Source organism: Entelurus aequoreus, linkage group LG24 (genome assembly GCF_033978785.1).
Source record: "Entelurus aequoreus isolate RoL-2023_Sb linkage group LG24, RoL_Eaeq_v1.1, whole genome shotgun sequence".
NCBI lineage: Eukaryota > Metazoa > Chordata > Actinopteri > Syngnathiformes > Syngnathidae > Entelurus > Entelurus aequoreus.
The window spans coordinates 28,625,183-28,647,073 of NC_084754.1; the positions used below are offsets into that span (position 1 = coordinate 28,625,183).

At 41.8% G+C, this 21,891-nt stretch overlaps 2 protein-coding genes across 2 annotated transcripts in view; one reads left to right on the top strand and one right to left on the bottom strand.

The window, feature by feature from the left end:
* LOC133641811 (synaptic vesicle glycoprotein 2B-like) overlaps positions 1 to 21,891 on the top strand; it is a 91,674-nt gene that overhangs the window by 19,145 nt on the left and 50,638 nt on the right. Inside the window, exons 2-3 of the mRNA XM_062035843.1 lie at positions 14,810 to 15,342; positions 15,492 to 15,715. Coding sequence (XP_061891827.1) covers positions 15,101 to 15,342; positions 15,492 to 15,715 — 466 coding nt within the window. The 5' untranslated portion in view covers positions 14,810 to 15,100. The remainder of the gene's footprint in view (positions 1 to 14,809; positions 15,343 to 15,491; positions 15,716 to 21,891) is intronic.
* LOC133641542 (uncharacterized protein K02A2.6-like) lies at positions 6,000 to 9,591 on the bottom strand. Its single transcript, XM_062035335.1, has 2 exons — positions 6,258 to 9,591; positions 6,000 to 6,192 (listed from the first exon to the last, which is right to left on the bottom strand). Exons 1-2 carry the CDS (start codon positions 9,303 to 9,305, stop codon positions 6,154 to 6,156), a joined length of 3,087 nt encoding a protein of 1,028 aa, XP_061891319.1. The 5' UTR covers positions 9,306 to 9,591; the 3' UTR covers positions 6,000 to 6,153.

Sequence of the window (21,891 nt, forward strand, 5' to 3'; positions counted from 1 at the left end):
GACGTTAAAAGTGTGGTGGACAAAATGAGACAGAAAAAGTGGCATAAAACACGTCCTAGAAAGTCGGAGAAATGTATACATGTAAACAAACTATACGGTGAGTTCAAGGACCGCCAAAATAAGTAGGAAAAAACGGCGCTCGCCAAATACTCGAATGAGTGAAGCATATTTAATATAAACAGTGTGGTTTATAACAATTAGGGAGGTTTGTGTCATGTTTGTCCTCCTACAGAAACCATACTAAAACAAAAAAATACATTTTTTCCCCTCATCTTTTTCCATTCTTCATACATTTTTGAAAAATCTCCAGAGAGCCACTAGGGCGGCGCTAAAGAGCCGCATGCGGCTCTAGAGCCGCGGGTTGCCGACCCCCGGCCTAGTGTGTCCTGGTGCCAAGTGCACATATGGACACCCTTATGTTTGAACATTGTGTTCGTTATGGACAATCTGGGACGAGCACATAAGTCCAATACCAAAACACCACTCGGGGTTCACATCCAGGCGGCCCTTCATCCAAATCACGCCTCTCCAGGTTTCACTGTCGCTGCCAAAATGAGCGTTAAATCTTAAATACAGTACATTTAATAAATGGATAGGGAAAGTAATTAATATGTTATTTAAAAAAAACTTGATTTTAAAAGGCGGGGCCTGTTGCCAAGTGAGGTGTGACATCATCAAGGGTTTCAAGCTGTTAGCTGCAGCAGTGACGCCAGCTCTTTTGAATCTTTTGACCGGATTGTGTTGCCTCTGCTTCATAAATAGATCCAACGTGCCTCTTCCTATTTGATATCAAGTTCATTTTATTGCGGTGCTGCTTGTTGCTTTCACCAGTAAAAAAGATATTTCCTGCATTGAACATGCTGCACTTATGACGCTGTCTTGTTGTTGACATACAGTATATAAAACCACATCAAAAGTAGCGTGCCACACTACATCAACCTATCGCTGACTGCGTTGTCACAGACCTAAAAGTAATTAATTAGATTACTCGTTACTAATAAAAGTAATGGCGGTACTAATGCTGTTATTGAATAACACCGGTATTACGAACACTGCTGAAGTTAAAGTACCAATGATTGTCACACACATATCCTCTGCATTTGACCCATCACCCTTGATCACCCCCCGGGAGGTGAGGGGAGCAGTGGGCAGCAGCAGTGGGCAGCAGCAGTGGGCAGCAGCAGTGGGCAGCAGCAGTGGCCGCGCCCGGGAATAATTTTTGGTGATTTAACCCCCAATTCCAACCCTTGATGCTGAGTGCCAAGCAGGGAGGTAATGGGTCCCATTTTTATAGTCTTTGGTATGACTCGGCCGAGGTTTGAAGTCACAACCTACCGATCACAGGGCGGACACTCTAACCCAGGGGTGTCAAACGTAAGGCCCGTGGGCTGGATCAGGCCCGTGAACAGGTTTTATCCGGCCCGCGGGATGAGTTTACTAAGTATAAAAATGAGCCGAAATTTTTGAATGAAAGAAACTGCTGTTTTAATTGTGTCCACTAGATGTCACAATAGCAATTATTTGTGTCTTTCTAGATTATGCTACATATGTTAAAACATTTAAAAAATATACCACACGATGTAAGCAAACTACATAAATAACATCCTGTAATTTGATTTTTATATTATTTTTTAAATAATAATAATAATAATAGATTTTATTTGTAAAAAGCACTTTACATTGAGTAAACAACCTCAAAGTGGTACAGTGTATTAAAAAAATTAAATAAAATAAATAAATAAATTAGAAAAAATAAAAAGATAATAAAAAATAAATAAAAACTAGAACAGCCAAATAGCTAAAACTAGTATGCATATATCTAAAAAAAAAAAAAAAAAAAAAAGGCTTTTTTAAAAAGAAGGGTTTTTAAGCCTTTTTTAAAAGCATCCACAGTCTGTGGTGCCCTCAGGTGGTCAGGGAGAGTGTTCCACAGACTAGGAGCAGTGGAGCAGAAAGCCCGGTCTCTCATTGTTCACTGAAGTTGTCTTTATTTTTAAGTTATCGTGCCGTGATTTTACCGGTCCGGCCCACTTGGGAGTAGATTTTTCTCCATGTGGCCCCCCATCTAAAATGAGTTTGACACCCCTGCTCTAACCACTAGGCCACTGAGTAGTTAACATGATTAAGCATAAGCACTTAACTGGTCTGCCGGGGGCCAAATTATCGCTGCCTGAAGGTTTTGCAACTTTTTCTGATGTTTTGGAGACATGATAACATGTATGACTCTGCAGCGAATGTCCTCAATGAGCAGCGAGTGTCGCCGCCAGCCAATCCTCGTAGGCGGTCAGGTTCAGATTAGCCTCGCGCAGCAGTCCCAGCTGCAGTCGTAGCGGTGATGGAAATGTGCGGATGCTGTTTCTGCCTTGGTTTACTGAGTAAAATGTAAATATTTCTGTCAGGCTAAAAAAAAAAAATCTCTGCAACGTCCTAATCCCATCTTTCATGTTAACAAGCCTGTTGATGTCGTTAATGTCACAACCTTCCAGCCTTTTGATCACATTTGACACACGCACATTTAACAATGCCGAACAAAATGTATTTAAAATCAAAGAAAATAAACTAAACAGAAAAAAGTTAATTTGCAGTTGTAATCATATTTAGCATTAACATGTTATTTGTCATGGCCTGTTCACTCCAGGTCATGTTTGGTTTTCTGTTTGTTCTTCTCCTAGGTCAGGGGTGCACATTACGTCGATCGCGAGCTACCGGTCAATCGTGGAGGGTGTGTCAGTCGCTCGCCAGCCAGGCATTAAAAAAATAGACCTAAAAATTAGCGATCATCAATTTTCCCTAAGACGTCACTTTCGTCACTTGATTGACATTCACGGCACCAGATGTGAGATGACGCTGGCTGCTGCCAGATCATTATTAAGAAAAAATGACCGACAGGAAGGCGAGAAATAATTTTTATTTCAACAGACTCTCGCGCCGTACCCGCCGTCAAAACTCTAAAGACCGACCGCACAGTTCTTGTCTTCACAATTAAAGCCCTGCTTCATCCTGCCTGTGCTAACAAAATAAGAGTCTCAGAAAGCTAGCGTGCAAGCTACGGAGTTTGCCGCCAATGTATTTCTTGTAAATTGTATAAAAACGAGTATGGAAGCTGGACAAATAAGATGCCAAAAATCAATCACTTTCATGTGGTATTGGACAGAAATGAGGACTTTTTTTCTCCTCCATTCGAAAATGCGGACGTGATCATCACTACTGTCTGATTCCAATCAATGCAAGTCATCAGAATCAGGTAATACACCAACTTATATGAAAGAAAGGAATCTATATGTGTTAAACATGCTTGTATTATCATTAAACACATTTAACTTGTTAACAAAAACGTCTCTTTCATAAATAAATAAATGATTAAAATGATCAAAATACAGTAAATATTGTACATATTACATATTGTTATGAAAGTGTCTGTTACTACATTATATATGGACTTGCAGTGTGCATATAAAATGTTGATGGAGGGTTTGAAGTTGTTTTAGAGGGCTTTGAAGGCTACAACTTTGACTCTCGTTAGCTACATTATTCAAGCATTTTTTAATATCTTTAAAATCTACAAAACAAAAAAATAAGACATGCTTGTTCTTGTTTCTCTAAATGATTGTGAGCGATAGGCAAAAAAAAAAAAAAAAAGTGCAGTTCCCCTTTAAATAATGGCTTACAGGCTGGACTAGAATGTCATTATAAATTGTTTCAAAATTTTAAGAAAAATATTCAACAAACACACACCCACACTTTTCACAACAATGGCTGTTCTCTCAGATCTATGCTTAGCTTGAAATTAACAAATCATCGCTTCTGCCATGAAATACAAGAAGTCCTCCTTTTTAACAATTCGAGAAATCTTCTGGATATTCCAATATACTCCTTATTTCCTTGCACTTTTTTTGCTGCTTCTGCATATGAGATTTTCGCTGCTCTTTTTATTTGCTGTATTTCAGCTGCCCTTTTCCTTGCCTCACAATCTCTAAGGCCAACACTGTGTGCACCCCTACACATTCGTCTTGAACCCTCGCCCCACATGGGACATCGCCATGGCCTCCTTCAAACCTTCCACATGTTTGTTCTCCTTTATAATATGATGCTATCCCGAAAAATCGTATTTTCAGTGAAGGTATACGATAGGCAAATATAAGCCTTGGCTTCAGCCTATTCCTTTTTCGGTCATGCTTTTTCTTTTCTTTTCTTTTTGTGTGTAAATGTGTATGATTGTTATATATGTATAAACTGTACTGTTAAACTGGTCACACAAAATGGTTAATGGTTGATGGTTGATTATAAGACCGAAATAAACTTATTTCATTCATTCATTCATTCATTCAAAAAGACAAGCGGTAGAAAATGGATGGATGGATGGATGTCCATACTTCACAATGGTGGTGGTACAAACAATCTGAAATTATATTTCATGTACCCTTTTGTCACGAATTAGGGAAGAATTTCATCCTGAAACTCTACCAACACATGAATCTCTTCAAGCTAACTGCTTGCCCTCCTTTAATAATCGTGTCTATTGTTTGCAACTCCTCCCTCACTGCTATGTCATAAATCTTCTTCTGAATTCTACTTTTTTTCTCACAGCGACTACTTTTTTTTACAAATGTTTGTAAATTTTAGCACCCTCTCTCTGTGGCTCTCACTTTTACACACTATCATTAAATCTCCGTCATTTCAAACCTTCACCGTCACTACGTCACCTGTACTTTCACGAAGAAATCGAGTGATAGCATCCGGCCCTATTTTCTAATATTATGTTCTTGTTTGAATTTTAGAAGCAGTCCTTCTTCATCCATCTTCCTTTGTACCCAAGGTTGCTTAATGCACGGGGCCCCACCCAATCGGGGGTGCCCCATTTTGAGGTTGCAACACAATGATAGGTATCTGTCAATCATAAACAGCTCAGCTTAGTAGTTGCGTACTTTCTCTCTTTCTTGACTGCATTGTTTTTTCTTTACTGCTCTGAGCGGGGCTCAAACCCACTTCACCCGTGTGAAAGACCAGCGTACGCAAAGGAGATGTATTTATCAGAGGCGGGCCGTGCGTTTCCCACCTAGGCCTTCCTTCAGTGATGTCTGACTTCAATGATTACCTCTCAAAATACCATCATTTATGTCACCACATTGCTGGAGAAATACTATACAAGAACACATTTACGCACTACTGTGCATTGAACTGTATAAAGAATGGCTCAGGGACACAGAGAGGTAGCGTTGCTGTCATGTTTACTAGTCATTCAGGAAGTACGCCCCAGCCCCAAAGCACCCTGGGATATGTAGGCATAGCCTACCACTACACCTCCCCTTCTTAGTTCAGCAACAACATATTCAAACACAAACTAATAAGCAAACTTATTCAAACATTTTAGATGAACTTAGACCACTGTAAATGAATAACTCTGACATAGTATTACAATCATCTTTCGCTTACACTTCTTTTTTTTTTTTTTTTTTTTTTCCACAAACCAGAACTTCAAATACTTTAGAGTTCTACAAATCAAGTCTCTCAGGAGCCTTTGTCACTCTGCCTGACCTGGTGACTTGTGGTTGTCCAGGAGGAGTACCTGTGGCTCTGAGGTGGATTCTGTTTCTCCTCAGAACGCCCCTGTCAGTCTCTACCAAGTATGACCTTGGTGTGTGGGCATTTCCCAATACAGTCCCAGGGGTCGCTTCCGTGGTGACCCACACTTTCTGTCCAGACGGGAGCTCTGGGAGCGCACGGGAACGGTGGTGGTGGTTGTAGTTTGCAGCTTGCTTGCGTCGCCCTTCCTCATCCTTCTGGCGAAACTCCTGCAGCTCGGGCCATTTAGGGTCCAGCTTGCTTGAAGGCTGCGGCAGCGATGTGCGCAGGTTCCTCCCCATCAGCAACTGCGCTGGTGAGAATCCGTGCTCTAGCGGTGTGGCTCTGTATGCCAGTAGTGCCCTGACTTGGTCAGTGTCTTTTTTCCACAGCTTCTTGACAGTTTGAACAGCACGCTCCGCTTCACCATTCGCTTGTGGGTAGCGAGGACTGCTCGTGACATGTGTGAAGCTGCACTCTTTTGCAAATGCTCTGAATGCCTCCGACGAAAACTGGGGCCCATTGTCAGAAACCACGGTCTGTGCGTAACCATGATGACTAAAAGCATCTTTCACAGCTCCAATGGTGGCCTCAGATGTCGTAACTCTGAGCTCTGCCACCTCGATGTACCTAGAAAAATAATCAACAATAAGCAGGTAAGTCTTTTTGCTCCATTCAAACAGGTCCATCCCCACCTTTTGCCATGGGCGATCTGGTACTGTGGTCTCCATCAGCGGCTCTCTGTACTGGATTCTATATTTTTGGCACGTTTCACACTGGTCCACTGCCTCTCTGATGTGGGCAGTGATTCCAGGCCACCATACCGATTCCTTGGCTCTAGAGCGACATTTGGAGATTCCTTGATGACCTTCGTGAAGTTTAGTCATGATCTCCCTTCTGAGTGCTTGTGGTATCACCAGTCTCTCGCCTTTCATGAGAAGGTCATCTGCAAGATACAGGTCTGCTCTGACCTTCCAGTAGGGGGCAACGTCTGGCCTCAGCGTGTGTTTTTCCGGCCATTCTGTCAGACAGTAGTGTGACACTGTTTTGCATGTTTCATCTGCTTGTTGTGCCCGTTTAATTTCTTCCAATCGTGTGTCTGTAGCGGGGAGTGAGGACACAACAGCATTCACAAACACCTGGACCTCTCTTTCAAGTTCCAAGTCACCAGGTGACATCTTGTCCTGAAGCGGCGCTCTAGACAGCGTGTCTGCAGTGATGAGGTTTTTCCCTGGGACATGAACAATGTCATAATCATACCTCAGGAGTCGCAGACGAAATCTCAGAACCCTTGGTGGCAGATCATCCAAACCTCTGGTGCTCAACAGTGGGACCAGGGGCTTATGGTCTGTCAGGAGTGTGAAGTGTAGACCCTGCACGTAGGAGGTCAGTCTTTCGCACGCCCATGTTGCTGCCAGCGCCTCCTTTTCAATCTGCGCATAGCGCTTCTCTGTATCTGTCAGTCCTCTTGAAATAAACGTCACTGGTTGCCATGAGCCATCAGCCTGTTTCTGCGTGAGAACAGCACCTATTCCGTATGCTGATGCATCTGCTGCTACTTGAGTCTCTGCTGCATTTGAATATTTAGCAAGTGCTGTCGGTGAGCTCAGTCCTTCTTTCAGCTTTTGAAAAGCAGTCTGTTGAGGTTCCCCCCAGACCCACTCATTTTTCTCCCTCAGTAGGTCTTTCAGGGGCACGGTGACAGTAGCCAGTTGTGGCAAGAATTTGGACAGGTAATTTGCCATGCCTATTAGGCGGCGCACATCCTCCGCGCATTCAGGCTCTGGCATCTGAAGAATCGCTTTTGTTTTGTTTGGGTCGGGCTCGATGCCTTTTGCCGAAACCTTGTGACCAACAAAGATCATGTGCTCCTTAGCAAACTCACACTTCTCGTTCAAAGTGAGGCCTTCCTCCTGCATTTTCTGGAGCACACTGTGCAGTCTTTGGTCATGTTCCTGTCTGTCACGGCCATACACAAGAACATCATCTGCATGACACAGCACGCCCTCAAAATCCTCCAACATTTGTGACATCCTTCTTTGAAAATGTTCTGGAGCGGATTTGATCCCAAAGGGCAGGCGGTTGAACAGATATCTCCCAAAAGGAGTGATGAATGTGGTTAATGGTCGTGATTTTGGGGTTAATGGGATTTGCCAAAATCCAGATCGAGCATCTAGTTTTGTGAAAACCTTTGCCTCTGACATCATCGCAAGTGTTTGGTCGACGGAAGGAAGAATATGGCGTTCTCTTTTCACTGCTTTGTTTAGCTTTGTGAGATCTACACAGATCCTGAGTTTGTCCTGCTTTGGTTTTGGAACCACAACCATTCCAGAGCACCAAGCCGTTGGTTCTGTCACTTTTGATATGACTCCCATAGTTTCCATTCTATCCAGTTCTTCACGCACTTTCTCTCTCAGTGGCAGTGGGACCCGTCTGGGTGTTGAGAGAGCATAAGGTGTCGCTCCTTTTTTCAGCTCTATGCGGTACGGCTCCTTCAGCTCACCAAGCCCATGGAACACCGCTGGATACGCTGCTTTGAAATCTGTTTCAGGCTGTGTCGCTGTGACAGCCTCTGCTCTGTGAACCAGTTGCATGGCCTCTATGGCTGGTAGTCCCAGAAGTGGTTGTGTCAGTCCTGCCACAACATAAACATGTTGGTCTGTAAAGAGGCCTTTTGCCAGCATTTTCCCCTGGAAACAGCCCTTTACATTCAGGGGGTTGCGTCCCGGTCCAAACAGTTTCTTAAGTGGTTTCTCCAACTTGCCATCTCGTGTTGGTTTAAAGACACTTTCCGGTATGGATGTCACGTCAGCTCCTGTGTCGATTTTAAAATTAATGGCTTCCCCGTTGAGTAGTATATTTTCCATCCAAGGCCTTGTAGTCTGTGTTTGCACCTCACCTAGAAAAGCATAGTCCTCCTGATCATTGTCACCGTCTGACTGGCACTCTGTGACTGTGTTTACTGCTTTCCCTCTGAAACAGGCCACTGCATAATGTCCAATTTTGCGACACTTGCGACATTCTACATCTTTAGCTGGGCAGTCTTTCCATGCATGTCTGCGTCCTTTTCCACATCGGCCACACTCTTTTTCTCCTTGAGTGTCTGACCTTTGGCCTTTGTTTGAGTGTTGAGGCTTTTTCCCCAGGCGCTGAAACCTTGTCTGAACAGCATCTAAATTTATCTTGGAGTCTCCTTCTCCAGCAGTGTTGTACATTAATGTCTGTTGTTTCTTAACAGTTTCACTTTGTCTCACTCTTTGTATTGTCTTCACCAGGGTCAATTCTGAGTCCATCTGTAGCTGTTCTGACAGCCTCCTGTCATTTATTCCAACCACAATTCTGTCTCTTATTAGCTCTTCCTTCAGATCTCTATAGTTACAATGTTCTGCTAACTTGTGCACAGTGGTGATGAATGCTTCTGCACTCTCTCCATCTTGTTGGAACCTCATGTTAAACTGGGCCCTTTCAAAAATCACATTGTGTTTTCCCACACAGTGCTGCTCAAATGCTTCTTTAACTGTATCATACTTCTTTTTGTTTTCATCAGTCAACGGTAAAACTGCCAAAATATCATCTGCTGCATCTCCCATAGCATAGAGAAGTGAATTCACCTGATACTCCTCTTCTTTCTCTGTTAATCCAGATACAACACGAAATCTCTCAAACCTTCTGATCCATCTTGGCCATCCTGACGGATTTGAGAAGTCAAATGGTTCTGGGTGTGATATTTGTGTAGATGCCATTGTATATTCCCTTAGTTGTCGATCAGGAAAGGTTTGTGTAGCTCAGCCAAGTCGCAGGCTTTTTTTTTTTTTTTTTTTTTTTTTTTTTAGCTTAGCAACTTTTCTTCACTTATCTCCGTTTTTATTGTCAGCACTGAGCTTCCTCCAGGCTATATTCATGAAGAGATAACATCCACCGCTTCACAGGAGTATAAAGTTATAACTTTTGAGTTCTTTTTCACTCTCTGACACCATGTATAAAGAATGGCTCAGGGACACAGAGAGGTAGCGTTGCTGTCATGTTTACTAGTCATTCAGGAAGTACGCCCCAGCCCCAAAGCACCCTGGGATATGTAGGCATAGCCTACCACTACAGAACCACCTCAACAGCGTCCAAAACAGGTTATTTTCTGGTGCATTTAAAAATCAATAAACCCGCATCAGCAATTAAAACATATCTTATGTGGTACTGTCGAAATTAAAATTGCAAAAAACATATGGAACGTGAAAAAATAAAGGAAATAACATATTTGAACTCACAATTTGTAGAACCCATTCGACGGCGTATTAGCCAGTGGTACCCCTCGTAGTCGGTTGTTTCGAGTGGAAATGGCGAGCGTTTCCCCATTTCATCGCCGGGACAGGTGGGCTAGCTTCCGGGGTTGGCCGACATCGTCTCACAAGATGTAGGTTTTCTTTGAATTTCTTTCTTGAAAATTGACCTTGCAAATATATATCTGGTGATTTCTCTGCTAGCCCGGTATGACTGCGACGCAACACTTCCTGCTTCCTTGCGATATGATTGGCTATGGCAATGATCTATCAACTGTATGTGCCTGTTCCCTTACAGTGCAGAGACGCCTGCATTGTTGATTCTTAAGGCTCCTGGCAGATTTGGTACAGCATGGCAACATAAGCTAGCTGAATTCTGATTGGATACAAACTCTAACCTAAAAACAACAGCACTGGAAGGAGCATAATATGAAGAGAATACGAACACTTTTAGATATTTAGAGAAAGTACATAAAAAATTACTTATATCTTTTATTATGATCATGATTTCTGGTTATGTAAGGCCAGCAGAGAAGGCCTTACTGGTATTTATAAAAATGTTGCCGTTCTGTTGAGTAAATGCAGATTTTTTTTTTTTTTCAAACTGGGTTTTAGGTTAAGGCGGCTCTGTTTGTGCCAGCCACTCTCTACTTATGCCACTTGATACACTACTCTGACTCCAAAACGTTTTCCTGACAGATTTGTCTGTCTTAATCCGACACCTTACGAATCCGAACGATCAATAGCCATCACATCAATGCACAAAACCACATTAATGAAACGTTCAATTTCTGTTTGAAAATAGGAAACACACTTATCCATACAATTTACTATATTAGAACAATGACACAATAAAACAAACATAACTCTTCTTGACCCAAATATGGGTGTCCTGTACAATATAACAATGACCTTACAGTAAATTAGCAGGGTGCTACATAAACAAAGAGTGTAATCATTGCACCCTGGAAAATGAATGGTTCAAATAAACCAATGGCGGCCCCAAATTGATATAACATTATTTGCATATAATGAGAATGTTGCTATGAAAGTAAACTACTTCAAACTATCTTTTTTCTATATTCAGGAGCCATAACCCAAACCACTAATTTACAGACTGCAGTGCACCAGTGATGGTGCACTGCAGTCAAGATAGGATAATGAACAAGGTCTGCCAAAATCCACATTCTCAGCGGTGAGAAAAACCACAAAAACTGGTCTCTACTTTATTCTTTATGGTCTTTCAACCACAAACGCTGTGGGCTCTAACTCACGTCTTCTGTGATTGATTATTTCAGTTTGCTCCCTTTACTCCCGTCTAACACATTTCACTTTAGAGTTACACTAACATTTTGATTATTATGCCAATTTTCAAATGGCATTTTTTAAATGGTGTTTGTTTTTTCATGTCAGAGAGATAATAATAGCATATCAAGAAAATGAATGCTTGTTAAAGTTAGTGCAGGAAAACCTTGGTACCTTTATAGTGGTTGATATGTCGCTGCTGAATTGTCGGCAGTCTGCTTTAACACGCCGAAATGCGCATATTTCTCATCAAGATTTAGTGGAAGGAAAGTAAATGGAGTGAAATATATAATGAATTATACCATTATATACATCAGACACCCACCCACACTGTACCTTTTCATTTTATTGAACAAACTAAATAGCTTTATGTCATCCACCTTATTTGCATAACCCCATGTTATTTCTGTCTCTACATGGTTGTGTTAACAATTCTCCTCTCTATATCACGCATGGCGGACTGATCTCATGAATTATGAAACACCTCTTAATTGTATGCTTTTTTTTTTTATATCATGCAGTTGACATTTCACTCGATGCTGCCTGTTGTGCAGATGTTGTGTGTTCGTGTCCGTGCAAACCGGCTCAATGAACCCAACACAAACAGATCGATAAATCAATTCATGGATAAATGATTCGGACAAACCCTCACGTAGATAGACAGACATGGATGGATTGGCAATAATTATTCATACATTCTTTTTTAATTTATTCATGTATTCATTTACTTTTTTCTCATTGTTTTCCCTCTTTGTTCTTGTTAAACATTCTTTATGATGTCTGACACCTTCCTCTTTGCTTTGTTATTCTTTAATTTTTTCAACAAGGAACATCTCTGCTGTAGGATGTTACAGAAATATTGTATAAATAAATAAATAAAATAATAATAATGAAATTGTCTAATAATACCATGAGGCAAATCCTTATACCTGTATTTTTTATGTACACTGTAAAAAATAATCGGTAGATTTTAGGGTTTTAAATTGTAAAATCTAGTGAATGATTTGATGGATAACTTGTCAAGCAGTTACAAAACCCAAAACAAGAGAAGTTGGCACGTTGTGTAATTTGTAAATAAAAACAGAATACAATGATTTGCAAACCCTTTTCAATCTATATTCAATTGAATAGACTGCAAAGACAAGATATTTAATGTTCGAACTGAGAAATGTATTTTGTTTTTGCAAATATTCATTAACTTAGAATTTAATGGCAGCAACACATTGTAAAAAGTTGGCACAAGTGTTACATGGCCTTTCCTTTTAACAACACTCAGTGAACATTTGGGAACTGAGGAGACCAATTTTTGAAGCTTTTCAGGTAGAATTCTTTCCCATTCTTGATTGATGTACAGCTTAAGTTGTTCAACAGTCCGGGGTCTACGTTGTCGTATTTTACGCTTCATAATGCTCCACACATTTTCAATGGGAGACAGGTCTGGACTACGGGCAGGCCGGTCTAGTACTTGCACTCTTTTACTATGAAGCCACGTTGATGTAACACGTGGCTTGGCATTGTCTTGCTGAAATAAGCAGGGGCGTCCATGATAACGTTGCTTGGATGGCATCATATGTTGCTCCAAAACCTGTATGTACCTTTCAGCCTTAATGGTGCCTTCACAGATGTGTAAGTTACGCGTGCCTTGGGCTCTAATACACCCCCATACCATCACAGATGATGGCTTTTGAACTTTGCGCCTAGAACAATCCAGATGGTTCTTTTCCTCTTCGTTCCGAAGGACACAAGATTCAAGATTCAAGATGATTTATTGTCAATTCTTAACATGCACAAGACACATAAGAACTGAAAAGTATATTTTCGGCACAGTCCCACTAAGAGCAGACATACGTTCGGCGCTCCTTAAAAAAAGGTGAGAAAAAGGTGATATTGGGAAAGGGGGGGAGAGTAAAAAAATATCAGTCAAAGGCTTGATCCACAAGAGGGGGTCCAGACTGAGTCCAAGGGAAAAAACCTCATTTGCAATGCAAACATAAACACGTTACATTTAGTCACAACAAACTCGCAACAGAGGGAGGGGGAGTTGGAGCAAACAAGCGCTGGTTTGATTGATTGATTGAGACTTGTATTAGTAGGTTGCACAGTAAAGTACATATTCCGTACAATTGACCACTAAATGGTAACACCCGAATAAGTTTCTCAACTTGTTTAAGTCGGGGTCCACTTAAATTGATTCATGATACAGATATATACTATCAGATATATACTATCATCATAATACAGTCATCACACAAGATAATCATCAGGGTATATACATTGAATTATTTAAATTATTTACAATCCGGGGTGTGTGTGTGTGTGTGTGGGGGGGGGGGGGGGGGGGTAGGTTTGGTTGTTATCATCATTTCAGTCATCAACAATTGAGAACAGAGAAATGGATATTGAAACAGTGTAGGTCTGACTTGGTAGGATATGTACAGCAAGTAGTGGACATAGAGAGAGAGAGAGAGAGAGAGAGAGAGAGAGAGAGAGAGAGAGAGAGAGAGAGAGAGAGAGAGAGAGAGAGAGAGAGAGAGAGAGAGAGAAAGTGAGAGAGAGAGAGAGAGAGAGAGAGATCAGAAGACATAAGAAAAAGTATCTACATTTGATTAACAATCCGGGGAGGTGAAGGCGTTGGTTGGGGAAGGGGCGGGTGCGTGCATGTATGCCCAATTAACTCGGGTGTGATGTTGAAATGTTTTTGTGGACTGGGGCCGATCTCAGAATTCGACACCACAGTTTCCAAAAACAATTTGAAATATGGACTCGTCAGACCACAGAACACTTTGCATCAGCCCATCTTAGATGAGCTCGAGCCCAGCGAAGCCGGCGCTGTTTCTGGGTGTTGTTGATAAATGGCTTTCGCTTTGCACAGTAGTTTTAACTTGCACTTACAGGTGTAACGACAGACTGTAGTTACTGACAGTGGTTTTCTGAAGTGTTCCTGAGCCCATGTGGTGATATTCTTTACACACTGATGTTGCTTTTTGATGCAGTACCGCCTGAGGGATCGAAGGTCACAGGCATTCAATGTTACCTGCATTGATTTCTCCAGATTCTCTGAAACTTTTGATGATATTACGGACCGTAGATGGTGAAATCTCTAAATTCCTTGCAAAAGCTCATTGAGAAATGTTGTTCTTAAACTGTTCGACAATTTGCTCACGCGATTGTTCACAAAGTGGTGACCCTCGCCCCATTCCTGTTTGTGAATGACTGAGAATTTCATGGAAGCTGCTTTTATACCCAATCATGGCACCCACCTGTTCCCAATTAGCCTGTTCACCTGTGTGATGTTCCAAATAAGTGCTTGATGAGCATTCCTCAACTTTCTCAGTCTTTTTTGTCACTTTTGCCAGCTTTTTTTAAACATGTTGCAAGCATCAAATTCTAAATGAGCTAATATTTGCAAAAAATAACTAAGTTTTCCAGTTTGAACGTTAAATATCTTGTTTTTGCAGTCTATTCAATTGGATATAGGTTGAGAAGGATTTGCAAATCATTGTATTCTGTTTTTATTTACGATTTACACAATGTGCCAACTTTACCGGTTTTGGGGTTTGTAAACAGCTTTGCAACATTAGTTTTTTTGAATGCTCAATGTCAAATCAGAGGAAAACCAAAATATTAAAAAGTTGAAAATGTACTAACCAATATGTTTTTGTATTTAGGTTTGGACGCTGGAGAGACGTTTTTGGGACTCTGGAGTCACCGATGCACCACTGCAAATACCCTACAGCACTAGACTATGAGACCGTCATGAGACATGCATCACTACACAGCAACTACAAGAAATCAAGAAGTGCAATAAGTGTGTCTCCAACTGAAGTCATTTACTCATCATGTTCTAACTAAAGATTCACCTCATATTGCAACCTTAATTACAAGAGGTTTCAGTAACCGTCTCATTATTCTCTGGAAAATTATCGGCATACAAACTCAGTCAGCCGAAGCAGGCGAGCATGGTGGACCGTTACCAGAACAACGTGTACCATCAAAGTGGCGGTGACAGCTACGGGACGTATGGAGAAGGTGCTGGAGATGGTCATGATGAATATGGTTACCAGGCCGACTACCCTCCCCAGGAAGAGGACGCTGCCAGCGACGCGACTGAAGGTCACGATGAGGAGGACCAGATGTATGAAGGAGAATATCAAGGAATACCACATCCTGACGAGGTGAAGGCTGCGCAGAGAGCTGCAAGGTGAGTAGTATTGGGACATTAAATATTTATATTTATATGTTCTTAAGTAATGCTATAAGTACTTTCATAATAACTAATTACAAATCTGAAACATGTTAGTTATTTTTTCAATTGACATCATGTTTTTGTTTTTTTTTACACAATCTCAGGGCTAAATCTCGAGCTAGCGGTGCAGTCTCTGAACTGCAGGAGTTATCGGAACAGTATGAGGATATTATGGAGGATTGCGGCCATGGAAAGTTCCAGTGGACGCTCTTCATTGTGCTGGGCCTGGCTCTGATGGCTGATGGAGTCGAATGTTTTGTGGTGGCCTTTGTTCTACCCTCCGCAGAGAAGGATCTATGCCTGTCAAATGCAGAGAAAGGGATGTTGGGTAAGAACTTGATTAAATACGTACGTGTTGTTCTGACGTCATTGTTCACTGGCACCAACTGATTACCCAGCATTCAACAGGAAATTAGATTTTCAAGATCTGTAGTAGATATGTCTTAGATTTTGGCAATAACACGTCAGTCGAGGGATCGAGCTCATAAATTCGTGTTGACCTGTATGTAGACAGGTATTCAGTCACGATAAAAGTCATGAAAATTCAATAAACACGATCCTGCCTTCTGCTCGAGTACAGCTGGGATAGGGATCCAAACATAATAATGACCCCTTCAAGAAGAAGTAAATACTTTGACTTGTAGTTTTTAAACTATCTGTCATCTTCCTTTGTAGATCAATCAATCAATCAATGTTTATTTATATAGCCCTAAATCACAAGTGTCTCAAAGGGCTGTACAAGCCACAACGACATCCTCGGTACAGAGCCCACATACGGGCAAGGAAAACTCACCCCAGTGGGACGTCAATGTGAATGACTATGAGAAACCTTGGAGAGGACCGCATATGTGGGTAACCCCCCCCCCCCCCCCCCCCCCCCCTCTAGGGGAGACCGAAAGCAATGGATGTCGAGTGGGTCTGACATAATATTGTGAAAGTCCAACACATCAGCGAAAGTCCAGTCCATAGTGGGGCCAACAGGAACCATCCCGAGTGGAGACGAGTCAGCAGCGTAGAGATGTCCCCATCTGATGAACAGGCTAGCGGTCCACCCCGGGTTTGGAGCAGAGTAGAAAAGAAAAGAAAAGAAACGGCAGATCAACTGGTCTAAAAAGGGAGTCTATTTAAAGGCTAGAGTATACAGATGAGTTTTAAGATGAGACTTAAATGCTTCTACTGAGGTAGCATCTCTAACTTTTACCGGGAGGGCATTCCATAGTATTGGAGCCCGAATAGAAAACGCTCTATAGCCCGCAGACTTTTTTTGGGCTCTGGGAATCACTAATAAGCCGGAGTTCTTTGAACGCAGATTTCTTGCCGGGACATACGGTACAATACAATCGGCAAGATAGGCAGGAGCTTGACCGTGTAGTATTTTATACGTAAGTAGTAAAACCTTAAAGTCGCATCTTAAGTGCACAGGAAGCCAGTGCAAGTGAGCCAGTATAGGCGTAATATGATCAAACTTTCTTGTTTTTGTCAAAAGTCTAGCAGCCGCATTTTGTACCATCTGTAATCTTTTAATGCTAGACATAGGGAGGCCCGAAAATAAAACGTTACAGTAATCGAGACGAGATGTAACGAACGCATGGATAATGATCTCAGCATCGCTTGTGGACAAAATGGAACGAATTTTAGCGATATTACGGAGATGAAAGAAGGCCGTTTTAGTAACACTCTTAATGTGTGACTCAAACGAGAGAGTTGGGTCGAAGATAATACCCAGATTCTTTACCGAGTCGCCTTGTTTAATTGTTTGGTTGTCAAATGTTAAGGTGGTATTATTAAATAGATGTCGGTGTTGAGCAGGACCGATAATCAGCATTTCTGTTTTCTCTAATCGTTGAGTTGCAAAAAGTTAGCGGACATCCATTGTTTAATTTCATTAAGACACGCCTCCAGCTGACTACAATCCGGCGTGTTGGTCAGCTCTAGGGGCATGTAGAGTTGGGTGTCATCAGCATAACAGTGAAAGCTAACACCGTATTTGCGTATGATGTCACCTAGCGGCAGCATGTAAATACTAAAGAGTGCAGGGCCAAGAACCGAACCCTGGGGAACTCCGCACGTTACCTTAACATAGTCCGAGGTCACATTGTTATGGGAGACACACTGCATCCTGTCAGTAAGATAAGAGTTAAACCAAGACAAGGCTAAGTCTGTCATCCCAATACGCGTTTTGATACGCTCTAATAAAATATTATGATCAACAGTATCGAAAGCGGCGCTAAGATCAAGAAGCAGCAACATAGATGAAGCATCAGAATCCATCGTTAGCAATAGATCATTAGTCATTTTTGCGAGGGCTGTCTCCGTAGAGTGATTTGCCCTGAAACCGGATTGAAAAGGTTCACAGAGATTGTTAGACGCTAAGTGTTCATTTAGCTGCTGTGCTACAATTTTTTCGAGGATTTTCGAGATAAACGGAAGGTGGGACACCGGCCGGTAGTTTACCAGGAGATCAGGATTGAGGTTAGGTCTTTTGAGTAGAGGATGAATAACCGCTTTTTTGAATGCTAGGGGAACAGTGCCAGAGGAAAGTGATAAGTTTATAATATTTAACACTGATGGACCTAGTAATACAAAAAGCTCTTTGATAAGTTTCCCAGGAATTCTGTCAAGTAAACATGTTGTTTGTTTTGTCCCATTTACACATTTTGACAATTCCTCCAATGTTATTTTATCAAAGAGAGAGAAACTATTTTGGAGGGCGGTCTCCGTCGTATATACAGTCGTATTTGTGTTAATAGAACCCAGTTGTAGCTGAGATGCATTGTCTTTAATCTCTTTTCTAATGACTTCAATTTTCTTATTAAAGAAATTCATAAAGTCATCTGCTGAGTGGGTGGAGCTACTGGGAGAAGTCCCTTGTTGGGTTAGCGATGCTACTATACTAAACAGAAATTTAGGATCATTTTTGTTGAGGTGGATGAGATTTGAGTAATATTTAGCTTTAGCTGAGGTAAGCATGCGTTTATAAGTTATTAAACTATCACACCATGCTTGATGGAAAACCTCAAGTTTAGTCGCACGCCATTTGCGTTCCAGCTTTCTACCTGATAATTTCTGGGCTTTAGTTTCTTCTGTAAACCATGGGGTACGCCTTTTAGGGGCCCTTTTTAGCTTTAGTGGTGCTACAATATCAATGGTGTCGCGCAGGGCGTCATTAAAGTTGTTAGTGAGGTTATCAATAGAGCCCACATAATTTGGGAATAATGCCATTACCGAAGGCAGTAGGTCAGTAAGAGTCGTCGTTGTGGCAGCATTAATGTTGCGGCTGCTATAGTAGTTATTATTATTATTATTAGTTTGTTGACAATGAGTCAGAACTTCGAATTTTATAAGGTAATGATCGGACATTACTTTAGTGTACGGGAGTATCGTAACTTTAGAGGTGGTGACACCCCTGACAAGCACTAGATCTATCGTATTACCGTTGCGATGCGTGGGTTCATTTATTATTTGTGTAAGACCACAGCTATCAATTATAGTCTGGAGCGCCACGCATGGAGGGTCCGATGGGGTATTCATATGGATATTAAAGTCCCCCATTATGATTATATTGTCGGCGTGCGTCACTAGATCAGCAACAAACTCTGAGAATTCACTGATGAAGTCCGAATAGGGCCCAGGGGGGCGGTAGATAACAGCCAGGTGGAGAGGCAGCGGTGTGACAAACCTCAAAGTGAGCACCTCAAACGAGTTATATTTATTATTTAGGTTAGGTGTAAGATTATAGTTTTCATTGTATATTAGTGCGACACCCCCTCCCCTTTTAAGAGGTCGGGCAACATGTGTATTGGTATAGCCAGGAGGAGATGCCTCATTTAGCGCAAAAAAATCGTCTGGTTTGAGCCAGGTCTCGGCGAGACCAACGACGTCAAGTTTGTTGTCTCTAATGACTTCATTAACTAAAAGCGTTTTGGAAGATAATGATCTTATGTTTAAAAAGCCCATATTATAGGTAGTGGGCTGTTTTGAGGATTGTTTGTTGAAATTATCCGAAGTAGCAATATTAATAATGTTGCGTTTATTATGCGTATTGCACTTTAAATAGTTTCGACCATATCTAGGAATTGATACGACGGGGATATTCAGATTGTTTGCTTGATGTTGCGATAAACTGAACGCATCATAGTTAGCTACCTCAGTACAATGTATGTCTGCCTCTGACACGGTCACAAAAGAAAAAACATTATGTGAGTTGTGTTTCATTCTAAGAGAATTGCTATGTGTGCAGGGATTATCCAGCCTGACGCCGGCTAGTTCTAGTTTAAATGGCTTCTTACCCGGCGACTCCACGCTTCTTTGGTAAGCTTTTCTCTTTGTTGTTAGCCCAGCTCGGCATCCCCGCTTCTGCTTCCGCTCGCACCGCTTATGTCGTCTCCATTGGCGGTCACCGCTAGCACTTGACTCCGCTGCTACAAAGGCCGCTCGATGTAGCCCACGAAGTATTCCCATGCTAGCGAGGAGGTCCACCGTACATGCATCTTTCAGTCTATTACGACCCGATCCATCCACATCCAGAATTGTCTGTCGGTCGTATGTGATCACAGAGTGTTCACGCTTTGAGCCAGCCATGAAATTGACAGAAATGACGGGTGTTTTTTGCCAAATCGCTCTACACTCCCAAGAGCGTTAGCATAGCCGCTGCATTCCCATGCGCCGGCATTTTGCCATCAGATTTACTATACTGCAGAGGCGGGGCCGTGCGTTTCTCACCTAGGCCTTCAGTGATCAATCAATGTTTATTTATATAGCCCTAAATCACGAGTGTCTCAAAGGGCTGCACAAGCCACAACGACATTCTTGTCTCAGATCCCACATCAGGGCAAGAAAAAAACTCAACCCAATGGGATGACAATGAGAAACCTTGGAGGGGACCGCAGATGTCGGGACCTGCCCCCTGGGCGACCGGTGCAATGGACGTTGAGTGATTGTAGCATAATATTGTGAGAGTCCAGTCCATAGTGGATCTAACATAATAGTGATAGTACAGTCCATAGTGGATCTAACATAAAGTGTGAGAGTCCAGTCCATAGTGGATCTAACATAATAGTGAGAGTCCAGTCCATAGTGGGACCAGCAGGAGATCATCTTGAGTGGAGACAGGTCAGCAGTGCAGAGACGTCCCCAACTGATGCACAGATGAGTGGTCCACCCTGGGTCCTGACTTAGGACAGCTAGCGCTTCATCTGTGGTCACCAAATCTGTGCCCCCCCCTTTCCACGAAGGAGAAGGGGGCAGAGCAGAAATGAAACGGCAGATCAACTGGTCTAAAAAAGGGGTCTATTTAAAGGCTAGAGTATACAAATGAGTTTTAAGATGGGACTTAAATGCTTCTGAGGTAGCATCTCTAACTGTTACTGGGAGGGCATTCCAGAGTACTAGAGCCCGAATAGAAAACGCTCTGTAGCCCGCAGACGTTCTACTTAGTCCGATATTAGTGATGTCCTACTTAGTCCGACTTCACCTCTCAAAATACCGTAATTTATGTCACCTAATGGACACGGCTGGAGATACTATACAGAAACCCACTTGCACTACTACTGTACCGGCACCAAAATATTGGTATCGGGAGAACACTAATGACAGGGTGCTTCTTATGAAATTATACGGCAAACATATTCTTAGCCCATTCCTGCTCTGTCACTGATAGGAATATGATGGCAAATTTCCCAAGTCATTTGCACAGCATCCCGGGGTCCTGCAAGCCTACTGGGTTTGAATCCAGGTTGGAGATGTGTCAGGAAGATTCGCAAGATCATGCAGTCACTCATTTGCAAATCTGTGTTTTCCTTGTTTTTTTATTTTTTAATTTGAACTAAAAAAAAGTAAATAAGTAATTAAACAATTTAGCTCCAATTAATGTGTTTTAGTACAAAACATGGATCAAATTCAATTGAAGAAAAATAATAAATAAAAATTGCTTCACAAAAATAAAAAAAAGTGTGAAATCTTTTGTAAAAGGACATAGCGCAAAATGTAGGGCCCCGATTTAGCCAGGGGTGTCCATGTGTGTACTAATAATAATGGAAATTACAATAAATAAATAAAAACTGCAGCCCTAAGACATAACTTTATTTTTTAAATATGAGAAACAAATCATAATAATCTTTATCAACCCAGAGGAAGAAATTGTTTTATCACATCAAAATGTTGATAACACTACACTACACATACTTTACAGGAATCTAAGTGTCAATCATTCACAGTACTGTTGATGCACATTATTATCTGAGGAGGCAGAAGTTGATCCACTTCAGGCTGAGGATATGCTCGCTGTGACCGATGGAGTGTCTTTATTGCACTGCATATTTAAGTTGCTCATTTGTTATGCAGAGTGTGGTTTGACGTGGAAGAGCACATACTGTCAATATTAAGGGGGGGAATCCGAGCAAATGCCCAAAGAGGAAAAAGGGAAAACAACTTAACAAGAGGCGGAAATAACACCAGACACCACCAAATAAATAGCAGCAGAGAGCAGAAGGAGGAATAGACCGA